The 15,407-nt window shown below is 30.7% G+C and overlaps 1 protein-coding gene across 4 annotated transcripts in view; it reads right to left on the bottom strand.

Moving 5' to 3' along the window:
• The window catches only part of rdgC (retinal degeneration C), a 445,875-nt gene that overhangs the window by 129,246 nt on the left and 301,222 nt on the right, over window positions 1-15,407 (bottom strand). For all 4 annotated transcript variants that reach the window (XM_072536987.1, XM_072536994.1, XM_072536978.1 and 1 more), the window contains one exon: window positions 8,361-8,528. In XM_072536987.1, the coding sequence (XP_072393088.1) occupies window positions 8,361-8,528 (168 nt within the window). The remainder of the gene's footprint in view (window positions 1-8,360; window positions 8,529-15,407) is intronic.

Raw genomic sequence — 15,407 nt, 5'->3', positions numbered from 1 at the left:
AAGATGTCTTTTGCGATAGCGGTGGTGCTATCATTTCATACTATTTGTTGACAAAATTACATTGCTGCATATATCAAGTACGTTTACTTGGTATATAGATGTCATATTTGCTTAGAACTTTATATCAGTTGTGCGGCGTTCGCGATAGAACATTGTCAAAAAAAAAGAACATTTTTCGTATACATAAACATTCATTTTAGCGTATTTACTATATAGTTTACTTGTATATTTTATTTTACTATTAATTAATATGTATTTTATTGCCGAATACTTTTGAATTGAGTTTATTAATATTTGTATTACGTACATATTACATGTAATGTATTACGTAATATATTACAATAATATATTGAATTGTTTTGGATTGCATTTTGTGTGTCTTTATTAACGAGGCTGATTCATTTTACCACCGATTAATTATATGTATCGATGTTTTTATTTTACCAGTTCTAAGATTTTAGTCTTTTGAGTAATTGTCGCCTGTACACTTTTCTTATGTAAATTTATTCTTGGCTACAAATAAATATTGATTTTAACATATTTGTCACTTCGCAATTAATTTGTAGCTCGTTATAGTTTTATTATATTTTAACGTATGTATATTCGTGTTTTTTTTTATTTAATTTCAAATAGAGTTTTATATAGTCCTCTGGCTTTCATTTTTTTTCTATTTTAATGTACATACCTAATGCAAAAGGGGAAAACCAACGAGTTCTGTATTGAACATAATATCTTGTCTTCCCTCTCTGATGTCCCCAATTGTTAAATTGAGGTCATCGTATGCGCAGAACGTAACAACGACCAATCACAGCAATTCAGGTTGCTGACTTTAATGTAGTTTTTCATCACGGCCGTCAATATGGAGATTATTAGCGCAAATGTTGCTTCTTTGTTGACCTTGGTGGCGGTTTCCTCGCATTTTGGTCGTACTACGGCATCTATCATACATTGAATGGGGCCGCTAATAATAATTAGGAATATTTCAAATATAATATTTGAAAAGTTGCGTACTGGGACCACTTGATTGGAGGATAAATCACTTGATTACATGAAATTAACTTTAACTGAAATTACCTATCAAAAAATGATAGCATGTGATTTCTTTTTAAAGAGGCACCCAATATTGACAATCATTTAATCAATCAATCATTTTAAATCAGAAGCAAAATGTGGAACAAAATTAATGACAACATCATGACTTTTAATCATTTTTAATATTTATTTTTGCTATAAGGTTGATTCTAAGATTTTATGGTCTTAATGTTTCACCCAAATAAAAGTATTCGCATTCATAAGGAATTTTAAAAATTAGTAAAAATAATATAATTTGTCTTTGTCTATAAGTTTATTTAATTTTCAAACAATATATCAAACAATACATTCAAACATATTTGTTAAATATAGGCTTTATCAAACTTATCACTGATAATGTCAAACTATAATTGTCACGTTATTCAGCATGATAACTTAGGCTGCTATCGAGCCGTATTATTATGCGATTCCATACATTTATGTGATCCATGGCCTATCTCCATTGCGATCTTTTTTGATGGCTCTATATTAGCTTACGCTTGAGTTATCAATTGTTGGATTCGCCCGAAGCGAAGGTAGAATCCATCGCAAATCCATTGCAATAATGAATTACCATAATTGTCAGAAAGCATCAATTAAATCATTTCGATAGTTAACCCTTTCGCCCCCTCGTGATAACTATGCCACTAACAGTTTAAAAATATTTACTGGATCTAATATTATTCTTAGTGTAAAAGCAAGAAAATAAAACTGAATTAACGTTTTAATGCGTTTATGTTCGCTTTTTACTATTTTCATCGAGATTTTTGACCAGTAAGTGAATATTTTTCTGTATTTACACCATTGGTACACCATATTCTACTATACTATAGTATTTTGCAAGAAATATTTCTGATTTTGTAGGAATAACCCTAGTGGGACAATAATGTCCCAGTGGTATTTTTAAGCATTGCATATTTAACCCATTAGTTTTTTTTGCAGTATGTCAAAACGATGGCTTTATGAACAGGAACTTCAATCTTTAGCCGATAACTTTTCAGACATTGAAAGTGAGCCAGACCCTTTTAAGATTGATGACGACAGTGATAAAACTATGAGACAGAGATAACATCTTTCGATTCGGATGATTAAGAAGACGAAGAAGTCAACAGCGATGCTGCGCACAACTTTCTGGAAATGAAGCTGAAGATATTGCAGATAATCAAGTATCAGTGCCGATAACAAGTAAGGATCGAGGCAATAAAGAGGAAAAAATATATGGTCTAATCTAACCGACAACTATCTTCCAGCATCCCAGATTCCTTCATTAAACACCTGTGAAGTGGATAACGAGGTAAAATGATCTTTGAAATCGATGGATATTAAAAAAAAATATTTCCTCCCAGTTTCTTTATTTTCATTTCCAAATCCACTAATAAGGGATTGACAATTTATGAAAAACAAAAAAAAATTGCTAAACCGATATCGGGGTGATTGCAATAATTTTGGGTTGCTCTTTTATTATGACTTACAACAGATTGCCAGCATTTTGACACTATTGGTCAACCCATACATCCATTGGTACCATACTAATTAAAATAGTGTTCCTAGAAATACAGACATATAGAAATAAGACGTATTATTTAGACGAACTTGTAAATTGAAGCATACTTTCCAAAAATGTAAAACTGATTCGTCTAGGCAGAGTATTGATAAAAGCATTGTTAAATTTAAAGGGTGTTTTGCGTTGTAACAGTACTTACCGATAAAGCCTGTCAAAAGAGGCATTACAATATGGGTAAGAAGTGACGCTTTCACTGGTTACACCTATAATGACAAAAATGTGTATGCTGGAAAGGAAGACGGACAAGTTGATGGAACGCTTGGTGAGAGAGTAAAGAAGTAGTAGTATGCTTTGACAGATTTTTTTGCTCAGTAAAGCTCATGAAGGAGATTCCATTTTCATCTGTAGGAACGGTTATTGCAAACAAGAAAAATCTACCGAAACTCACCAAAAATTGATTAGAGGAGAATTTGTTGGAAACACATATGTTTTTTAGTCTGATTATGGTTGCTAATGTAAACAGCTGGATAATCTACAACGATCTTTATTAGAAAAAATACCTTTTCTTGAATTTTTCATTGCCTCTAGTTGAACAGCTGACTTAGTTTGGAAAGGCTATGTCAAAAGTTCACATAAGAAGAAGGTCTAAGAGAACAAAAAGCACGATAAATGTAAGAAAACATCGGTCAGTCGAAGGTATACCACATCGACGTTGTGCAAGATGTTCCCAACGAAAAATGGAAAAACAAACTATAACATTGTGCAGTATGTGTTAAGTTCGACTTTGCAGAAACCGTTTTAGACCTTTCATACCACGCTTAAAAAACTGTAAAATTATGTTAAATAACTATTTAAGATTACTTGGACCTTTTTTTTATAGGTAACGACTGGGATATATATGTCCCAGCTAACAATACCAATGGGACACATATTTCCCATCTGTCAATGTCAAAATTAAGAAAAATCTTACGCAAAATTACGATTTCAACTCCGTTTATTTAAGTAACAAAAGTTGGAGCTGAAAGGGTTAAGTCAAAAAGGTAAAAATAATATTGAAAAAAGGTATATATTTTAAAACATATTCGTGCAATGAAGCAATTGTTGACAAAAACAATCGTTTCACGTTGTTTCTGAACTAGCTAAAGTTTTAATTTGGAATTTTTCACATTGTGGCGAAACATGTTATGCATAATACAGTGAAAATTGTTTGCAAATATAGTTTGAACAATTTCTTGTAAACAATGTTTCTATTTGTAATCAATTTTGTTATCTTTGTTCACTGTCACTATAAATACTCCTAGTTAGTAGTAATCCTGATATAAAAAACGTATTTCTTGCTCAAAAGAATATTTTTCCTTTCTGTTTTTCTGTAGGTAGAACATTAGAAATCCACTTTATATAAAGCACTTTTGCCCTGCACCAACCTTCGCATTTACATGGCTCAAACAAATTATTAGATTTTTGCCGACACGCCAAGCCCCAATTTCGGCAAAAACGTCAACAAAATATATTATTTCCCTCATGTGCACTAAAGTACATAAAGGGAACGACGTTTCGGCAAGGTGAAGTGCTATTGTGGGTCGTTTACGTAATAGCACAAAATCTGAAAAAGCTGTGGGTATCATAAAAAGTTTTGTCGGTGGAAGAACTACTTTATGTTTTGTGTTCTATGGGAGTTACCTTAAAGACTAAAAAATAAATATAATAAAAAAAAGTTTAAAATTTTAAAACTAATTTTAATATTTATACAATCATGCCTTAAGTTTTTTTCCATAGCTAATGTTAAAGTGTTGCTATAACAACTGTTTTGAGTAGATAAAGTATCACTTTAACCGCAAGGGTAGATAAAGTGACACTTTAACAGCAAGAGTAGATAAAATGTTTTAACTTTTTTTTATTCAATAAAATTTACAAATTCAAACACATTAAGGATTAAAAACAACTGAAATTTTACAATTAACATTATTAGAAATATCTATTTTTGGAGCATCACAACTTGTACTCGTTTGCTTAAACACTTGATTCGAGGTACTGGATTGATTTTATATTGGATACAGAGTAATTCATATCCCTAGCAACGGAGCAACACAATTACGATTTTTGTGCTAAAAATTACAATTTTCTTTGAAATTCTATTTTTCACCTGAACTTGAAGTCTTGCTATAGAAAAAAATGTTGTATTGCACACGACGATAAAATCGCATTATCTTCTCGAGCATAATTAGCGTCTCGACTGACGTCTCGACGCTAAAAAACGCTCTCGAAGATAAAGTACAATTTTATCGTCTTGTACAATAAATAACTATGATTTCTATTGAATCCTATTTAAGAATTTTATCACCACATCTATTAACTTGAGGTCGAATATATAGGAATTATTTATAATAACTTATAGGGATAAAAAATATGATGCCTTGATTTTTTATGCATTTTTAATGATACATAAATTAAAAAATAAAATTTTTGCTAAGGACAAAACCTTGAGTAAGGAGAAAAAAAGCAAAAAGGCTCATAAAAGTGTTCTCGAAATGAGTAAAAAAGATATCAAAGTGATCACTGGCCTTCTTACTGGTCACTGCCCTCTGAGATATCATCTCAAAAAAATGAGCAAATCAGATAGTGAGAACTATCGTTTCTGTGATAACGAAACAGAAATGGCACAACATATACTATGCAACTGGGTAGCACTGTTCTGCAAACTAAAATTTTAAGTCTAACGGCCTCTGACATAGGATTAAGTCAGCTAGTAAGCTAATCAACTTCATCATCGTATGCACAAAAGATCTCTATAGGTCGAAGTGCAGTGAGGCTGCATGATCTTAACGACCTCACATGATCTAATATAATCTATGCTATAATTTCACTATTTGGGAGAGTGATTTATCGTTTAAACGCTGAATATACTCAAATTTAAATGTACACAGCGGCCCTCGAAAACTACCCGTTTTCTCAATTGCAATTTGCGTTTTCTCATAAGAAATTACACAATATATAAGTAGTATATTTATTTGTGCTTCTCTATAGAAAAATTGACCAGGAGTTGTTGTAGAGTGTAACCAATTCTTGTTCACAAGTAGTAATTATGGTCATACACAACCTGTATTCTTCCACGGAGCGATTATTACCGTCATAAAAATACCAAAAAACATAATTTTTTCAATAGTAAAAATTAAGCACAAAATTGTAATTAAATAAATTTTATTTATATGTTCCGTTTAGTTACATATTTAAATTTATAAAATAAAAATCGATATTTTAAATCATTATTTTTCAATCTTTTGGCAACTTTGGAATTAGCGGCGGAACTCCGACCCACAGAAAGCCGTAAAACTAGTTAAGTGCCCATCAACAATCGTTCATTTACATTGGCGTTTCTGAGGGTAATGCATGTGTTGCATTTTGTGAATATATTTTATGCGATAAGTTTGTATTATTGATAAAACGTGTTATTGATAATACGAGTGTTATAGTTTGTCGTTTTATAGTAAATTTTTAGTTATATTCTGTGATTATTTGGTTTGAGTTTTATCGGAGTTGGACGAAAAACCGAGTTGTTCCAAGACAAGACAGCCAAATTCTGATGTTGATTCCAAAAATGAAAAGCCACAAAAGAGACGGAAAATGTTAACGTCCGAAGAGAAAGTAATGACACGAAACGTTTATGAAGGAATTGTCGGCAGAAAAATGGCATTAAATGTTAGTCGGTCGACATTTGTAGCAGTTTAACAAAAGTATCCGTTAGCTGTATTTATCGTGTACTTAAAAATACATCGGAAAATAAAAAGCAAGAAAAAGGTAAAACTAGAAGTAGGAAAATCATTGTTTTGGATGACGAGACAAGGAATATTATACGTCAAAAAATTTATTCATTTTATTTTCGGAGCGAAATTCCAACACTGAAAAATATTTCTCACGAGCTCGAAAAGGATGACTCCTTACCCAAGATATCTCGTAGAGTCTTAATCAGGACCATGCGCGAAATAAACTTTCGATATGTATAACTCAACAAAAAAAGTATGCTATTAGAAAAAAATAAAATTATTGTGTGGAGAAGAAAATATTTAGAAGAAATACGCAAAATTCGCAGCACTGGACGCAAAATATGTTATTTGGATAAAACCTGGATTAACGAAGGTCATACAATTGGAAAAGATTGGCAAGATTTAAATGTCAAAAGTAAACGCGAAGCATTTATAAAAGGCTTGTCTACAGGATTAAAAGCTCCATCGAACAATGGACGGCGTTTAATCATCACCCATATAGAAAGTGATACAGGGTTTCTTGATGATGGTTTTCTTCAATTTGAGTCGAAAAAAACAGGTGATTATGAAAGAAATTGAAACGAAGTTAGGGACCTTTTGATTCAAGCAATCCTCCATGTAACTCCAGAGAAATGGGCTAAATGTATAGGCCACATAATTAAAGAAGAACATCGTATGTGGGAACTTGACACTCATATCGAAGTTTTACTAGAGCCAATTATAATTACACCAGGTGGTGAAGATAATGACAGCGATAGCAGCACTGCATCTTCAGATTTAGACAGCGAATAATATTTTCTAATAGTTTAATAAGAACATCAGCATAAAAAAACCAAAAACCAGAAGAACATAGTAAGTGTATATAGTGTTTGTGTTTAAATAGAATAATACAATGTTTTGTTACATCAAACATTATTTTTATTTTGTTTTTATAGAATTTTATTTTGTTTTATAGGATTTTATTTTGTTTTGTTTTATACTGTTTAAGTATTTTGTTCATTTTATTTAATAAGACAATATGGCTCTTGGCGAACACCCATTTAAAAAAAGTAACGCGCCACAAGACATACCTCTGGGGTGGTGTGGAAACTGTCTTAAAATTTGTTTTAAAAAAATTTCATTGTGTAACTCTTTAAGGACGGGTCACGTCAAAAGACGTTTTAGCGTAACTTCCGCAACAGCCGGGTGGTATCAGTAAGCTTTCTGCAAAATTACTTGTTTTTTATAGCTTTTTGTTTGTGGCATTCTGTATTTTCAGGGGAATGTAGGGAATGAGCCACAAAATATTTATTCGTATGTTTATTTACTGACGTTTCGATCTCTATATCCAGAGACCGTTTTCAATTATACAAATGATAGCAATATTTATTTTCTATGGGTTTTTGCTTGCCGTTCTGTATTTTTAGAAATAATGTTGGGAATAAGCCACAATATATTTATTCAAATGTTTAATTTACGGACGTTTTGATCTCTATAAATAAACCGTTTTCAAACATAAAAATGACAGATATATTTGTTTTTCTATACCTTTTTGTTTGTGGCATTCTGTATTTTTAGGGAGAAGGTTGGAAATAAGCCACAATATATCTATTTACATGTTTAATACACTGACGTTTCGATCTTTATTCCGTTTTTAAAGATAGAAAAAAAAGAAAATAAATAATATAAGATTATAAAAATATATAATAATAAACAAATAAAATAAATATAACTATCATTTATATCTTTGAAAGCGGTCTTTGGATATAGAGATCGAAACGTCAGTAAAAACTTGTAAATAAATATATTGTGGCCTATTTTGAACATTAATATTTGAAAAATAAAATATAATTAACGTTAAAATAAAAGTGAGTGTATGTCACTGGATTTTAATACGTCTTTCCGCATTTCTGCGCCTTTAAACGATCACTCTCCCAAATAGTGAAATTATAGCATAAGTATTTATTATTTATACAGATATTCTATAGAATGGCAGATTTCAAATTTTGCCGGTATTATGGATAATAATTGGATAACATTCTTACCTTATGTAATATAACTAACAAGTCGTCAAATTTTCCGTGCAAATCACCACACACCGTCAACTGTTTCGTTATCCCTGTCGATGCTACGTTAACGTTGGGTAGTTTTTTCAGGTAGATTATCGATCGTTTCAGAATATCTGCTACGTCTTTGGGTGGCAATCGATAATGCTGTAAACAAAAAAAATGTGATTATTATTTTATGTATAATTAATTATTAATAGGGTCGGATAGCTCAGGAGGCAAAGTGTTTGACTTCCACGCAGAAGCTCGGGGATTGAATCCCAGCATCAATGAGAACATCTAGATACTTTTACTTAAGTCCCAGGTCGACTCTTCAGAAACAAAATCAGCATCTTGGATAAAACCAAGGATTCAGAGCAAAAAATGAAACTATGGGGATAAGTTCCTAAGGAAAAGTTCAAAACTTATTAGAACAAAAACAGAGTATTTTTTAATATTCATTTAATGGTGGTATTATTACAAAAATCGTTAGAATCTATGGAGAGGGCATCACGTGACTAAAAACGACCTCACTTCGGCCATATCGTTAAGATTGTTTTGACACTTTTGACAGATCGTATATATGTTTGTTTACGTTTGTTGTTTTTCGAATATTTTTAGTTTTATAATACTTTTATAGAAACTGTAATAATATATTGTGATAGTGCATAATAATGGTTTCTTGTTCTCAACGTAGTTGCAGTAGCAGAAGCAATGTTAATAAAAAATCTTCAGGAATAACGCACGACAGGTTAGTATACAAATATGTAAACAAAGTAATGGCCCGTACTTCAGAGAATAAATTAATAGTATTTGACTGTATTAATTTATCTTTATGTATAATATATCGTGTTTTTAGTGTTTACCGCGGGATAAATAAATCATAGTTTATTAAAAATGTATTGCACTTGTTTAGATTATGATTAAATCTTCTTAATAACTAGTCATATTTGTATAGTAGTTTTACTATTATTGAGTCCGGCCATGATCCCACCGCCATATTGGTATCATCGTTAGCCACGCCCACCTACGCCGTTTTTAATACACACGTTAATATGCTCATAGCTTCTCCATAGATTCTAACTCGATGATTACAAATCAAATAAAATAATAACTGTAGAGGGGGAAGTGATTGTGAACAGTGATAGTTTTAGGCACTTAGGATCGATATTACATGGTAGTGGGGAGAAGATGCATATGCATGCAGTAGAGTTATGGAGAGATGGATGAAGTAGTAAGCAAGTGGTGTGTACTGTGACCTAAAGATTCCAAAATTCCATTGATTTATTTCTAAACTACAAAAAGAGCAGCTATGATATAAAGAAGTAAATGTTAGGGAATTAAAATGGAAATGACAATGCTTAGATGGATAAGTGGAGTGACAAAAAAGGATAAAATTAAGAATGAGTATATCAGGGGCAGTTTAGGAGTCGCACCAATTGATACCAAAATAAGAGAGCAAAGTATAAGATCGTCGGACATGTTCAATGTCGAGACCAGGCTAATCAACCAATATGAAGAAATACTAATTTACAATTAACTGAAAAGAATAGGAGACGAATACCAAAGAAGACCTCCTGCGAGATGCTTAGGCACTACATGCCGGTAGAGGGGACTGATATTGGTATGATGCAAGATAGAAATTTGACAATTAGGAACATGTACAGGTTAGATCATTTATAATTTTAATTTTTTGAAAAGGATTTACGGATTGCATAAAAATTAAATTCTCATTACAGTCAACTGTGGTTTAATGCTATATTAAATTATATCTAACTTAAGTGTGCCGCAAGAAAATATTTTCTGAATCTTGCAAAGGTAGATATGTATTAGTCGTTATTGTGACATTTTCCCTCTAAATTTTTTATAAATGCACCGATTTGATTGAAATTGAAAAATATGAGTTAGTTATATAGTATCAATGTGTGCTTTAATCCGTGGGGTGGTCGGCACCCCATCTCTAGGGTTACTATTTTTACACTCAAAATAACCCTGGCAGTTGATATAATATCAAATTCTAAACAAAAAATGTCTTACAAATTGTTTTTCGCTAGATTAATACTTATTGAGTTTATATATATTAAATATTTTTTTATTCACTTTTAACCTTAACAATATTGAAAGTTATGGTTACCCATATTGAAAGAGGAAGTTATTAAAAGAAAAATACCAGTATTGGTAAGTCAGTAACATATAGAGAATACATCATTTATGTTTTTTAAATAACAAACATATAAAATCGGAATTTGGTGTTTATTGAAGGTAAACTAAATGCACGATCAAATACTTACCATGTCGGGATAGTATTATGAGGTTTTTTTTCCTGGTTTTTCCCTCATAATTTACTATGGAATCACTAACAGGAGAATTTTACTGTCATCATGGCATGTATTTGTCTTTTTAAAGACGAATTACATGTTATGATCTTTTCTGATGGATATTCTCAAGTTAAAGTTGATTTCATGTAATCGAATGAACTATCTTATAAGTAAAGTCGTCCCAGGAACGCAACTCAACAATATTGGCAATATCATTTTAAAGTCGTCTACTTTAAAATGTATAAGGTATGTCTGAATTGTCAATATAGATGAGTCAGATAAAATTAAATTATTAGAAGAATTTTTTAGAGTTTTTTAGAAGTAACAAAAAACAAAATTTGTTTAATTTACTAATGTTTGTATTTTGAGAACGATTTCCGAAGTGGAAATTGAAACTTCAATAAACGTATTTTAACCTTTAATTGTGGCTTATTCTTATTTAAATATAAACTTAACAATTTTTATAAATATTGAAAGTGCAATTTCTTCAATAAATGAATATAAGTAAATAACATAAATTCATAACTGAATATAAATCATACTAACAACTATACTCCGTTCGCTGTATCTTTGCACATCATAGTTGTACGAATTAATTTAAAGCGTTTAAATCAAACGTAAGTCTTTTCTAGATTCATGAAATAATTAGGAAATGTTTAATATCCCGTTAAACGTATTTATAGTGATTGTTTTTGTTTATTTATTGTACTGGATGTTAAAAACTCATTATAGAATTGTTTTGAACGTAATTTTGAGTTTTCTACATATTCAACGTTATTATGATTATTAAAATAAATGCTCTATTTGAAATAATGTAGCCAAGAAAGATGGACCCAAGATCAAATAGCTTAAATTCTCATATTTATTTATATATACACCAAAGCATCCAACAGCCGAAGCCAGTTTCTGGACGAAAAAAAAGTTTTCGTTCAAAATACAATATTAAACATTTACATCGTATACATATGATATTCAATTTTTAAGCTTAAGCATAAGAAAATGCCCTAAAAGATCAAAAACTCTTGTGCATGCTTTTCGAACTAAGTTACTAACACAAAAAAAATTAATTAAACTTTACAAAACAGAACAATAAAAACAATGGAAAAAGAAAAATTTCGAAAATACATTAATTTGTAGAAAACTTAAAGGGTGTTACAAATTAGTGCTCAATCTGTTAGGCTAAAATAATACGACTTTCTTTATGTCGCATACCTAGAGACTTAGTATTTGTTTTTTATACTAGCTGGATTTTATCAATTTTTTTTACTTGTATATCGAACTTCTCTGTAGTTTCCCAAATAAAGTGTGGAAAGTTATGTGTAAATGGTTTCATTGTTTTAGCCTAAAGAATGGACCAATTACTTTATTACAACCTATTTTCACAAATATGATTAAATGACTAAATTATTAAAATAAATTGAAAAAAAATCAAAATTATATATTTCCTTCACTTTCAGAATCCGAGCTATCTCCAGGATTTATTATGATGGGTTGAATATCAATATCAACTATATTTTGCTCTCGGACACACCACTTTTGAATAATTTCATGAGTATGTCTTATACATTTTTCCCAAACGTCTCCATTACATTTATTAAGCGCCTCTTTCCACATATTTATAACAGCACTATCAGAATGGCCGTCCCTATCAATATGCTTATTGTAATATGACTTGCAATTTGCCCAAATTAATTCAATAGCGTTGAATTCGCAATGATAAGGAGGTAGTCCCAACACTTCATGACCATGCTCTCTTAGTAACTCATCAATAACATACACATTTTCTTTTTCATTCATTTTTGCAACTTGTAATAATTCAGGTTATGTAAATTTTGGGTCAAATTGGATGTTATTTGTTGTCAGCCAGGTAACAATTTCATCTTTCTTTGAAGCAGTGGTAGGCTGGTTTTCTAAAAGGACACTATGATATGGAGCAGTATCCATTACAATCAACGATGGTTCTTCTAAATTGGGAATTACTTGTATCCTTATCCACTTAGTAAAAATGTCGTTGTTCATTTCTCCATGGTAATCAATATGTTTAGACTTAGAACTAAAAAATAAACTTGCTTTAGAAACAAATCCTTTAGAAGAACCAGCGTGAACAATTATGAAACGTTTACCATCAAAACCTTCTGATTTACGTACACTTTTGCTACTAGTGTCTTGCCAGGAAGTTGTTTTATTTCCTTTTGAATAAATCCATGTTTCATCCAAAAAAACAAATTCTCTTGGATGCACACTTTCCAGGTTTTCAAAGTACTTACGAAAGAATTTTGCTCTTAAAGCAGCACTATTGGTTCGTTCGAATAATGATCTTCGATTGTCAACCTTTTTATATTTAAATCCTATATCTCTCAGTACAATGCTCAAGAATAATGTCTAGTTTGAGGAAACTGGTAAAATTAGCACAGATATGTGAACATAATTCACATTCACATCAGATTCACCTCAGAATTGGCAGCACCACATCAGATGAATTCCGAATTGACACAATTGCACAATCTTCTAGAGATATAAAGAAATTTTTTACCCTCTTTGAACGTGGCTAAAGGAATTTGTCTTAAGATCAACGAATATAAGACTAAGTTCATGGTGGCTATAAAGAATCACCATGAACTCAGTGTTAGATAAAATAGATCCATACATTAATAATTACCTTTGAAAGTCATTAAATCATTTAAATAGCAGTCTTAACAGCCAAAAACAAATATAGAAAGAAATAATTCTTTCAGAAAACAAGGCGTAATATTTCCTAATACCGGTATTTATAATAAGAGTAGTATCAAGGACAGCGAACAAAAGATATAAAACATCTTAATACATAATGTATAGAAGCTAGATAAGGACTGGACCAGCGTGAAATAACAACATTAGTCGAACGGAACATTGTAACCGTTTCAAAAGTTTCAGAAAATTTATTATAATTTCGATTAAATTTTTTTAAATAAAATTACTCACGCCATCTATCTGTTGAGTGTTTTGAATTACCTCAAGGACCCTACCGTAATTCCTAATATATCCGTTAGATGAGACCGTTCGTTAACTTGTCATTCGTCTCGATTCCCGAACGAAAAATCTCTGGCATCCTTCTTTTATCTCGTAGAACGTCAAACCGTTAAGACGTTATTCTGTTTAAGTGGTCTTATATAGAGGTAAGCCGAAAAACTCCTTTTCTTTTCTATATTTTCAGATAAATATTAATTTTTAGATCCTTATCGGTGAGGTTAGAGTGTTGCTAAAATATTTTTGTTGGCCCGAGGTAATATAAGTATGGATTTGTGACATGGTATTCTAAACTCAACCCAGTATCTCTTTATGGTATGGTATAATGATATTAAATGGACTTATACTCTATGGTTTCATTTGGCCAATTACTTAAAGGGTGAAAAGAAATAAATCATATCCTTTTCTTCATAACCACCAACAGTTGGATTAATCAGCTTGTCAATTTTTATATTTTTTTCTCTATTGAGCAAGCGAAGAATATTTACTAATTTAAAAAGAAACAGTGAAGTGCTTTACTATTATTTTAATTATAATAGATATTCTAGATAAAAAATAACTGTATTTTTTAATGGGAACGAATTTCGAAATTTGGGATAAAACATAAATTTATTTTCTTAGCTACTAATTCTTAATCTAATGCCATGATATAAATGTTTGTTTTCTTAGGACATGATTTTAATTTTAGTTTTGTATAAACACTTCTCATGGTAATTGAATACTGTAAACACAAATTGGTATTTTAATATCTTTTTGGAATGACGTAATTTTTTAACGTAGAATCTTTTAATAATTTTTTTTGTTCATTACAAAGAAATAATAAAAGTATAGTTTTGTGGTAAAATGTTCTTTAAAATTTATTTTGACTTGTCTCCCTACGAGAATAAATCACAGGGATGGTGCCCAATAATAAATTCTAATTTCACATTGTCTAATGGCAGCTAATCTGAAAAGCTCAACGTAGGTGTTGCTTGTGTAGTTGGAGGTCATGTCAACCCTTCAAATCAATTTACTTGTAAGTAAATATTGTGTTTATTTAGCTGTGTAAATTTAATTTGAGAAAATAAAATGACTCAATATTGTGTTGTGCCTTTGTGCTCATCGAGAACATCAGGACAGAGGTTTCCCAAAGATATTCTGATGACAAAAAGTGGATGCTAGCAATAAGAAGGGATAAATATGTGCCGACAATAAATGCACGTATTTGTTAAAATACTTATTTTTTTCTGGAATATTTAGTTGCAGCCATATTTCCTAAGAATTTAACAGGGAAAACCTTTTAGTTGGCTGTATGCCATAGGTATAACATATTAAAATGAAGTAAAGACTTCTGTTGTATGATTTTATATTAAATTAATTTAATATACTAACATACAAAAGAAGTCACCACTATTACGTTACATGACTGTATTAGCTCAAACCCAAATACAAATACTCCACTATAAAATTCAGATGAACATAAATATTTTTATTTTGGTCTGAGCTATAAAAATAAAACATTAAGAAGATGATTAATATAGTTTACCCTTCGATAAGGGCTTCCTTTTTTCCAGTAACTTTGGCATTCCTTCTCTTTAATTCGTTTTTTAACGCACAAACAGTCCAAGATCCGTATTTTTCTGCTATAATTTATTATTTATTAAATCGTAAACAAAAACACCATATACAAACTTCACGAACTGTCATAACATTAACCATAGATAAATAATATTATATGACGTTG

The sequence above is a fragment of the Diabrotica undecimpunctata genome, chromosome 1 (assembly GCF_040954645.1).
Source record: "Diabrotica undecimpunctata isolate CICGRU chromosome 1, icDiaUnde3, whole genome shotgun sequence".
NCBI classification, from domain to species: Eukaryota; Metazoa; Arthropoda; class Insecta; order Coleoptera; family Chrysomelidae; genus Diabrotica; species Diabrotica undecimpunctata.
This window is presented reverse-complemented; position numbering and strand designations above follow the sequence as displayed.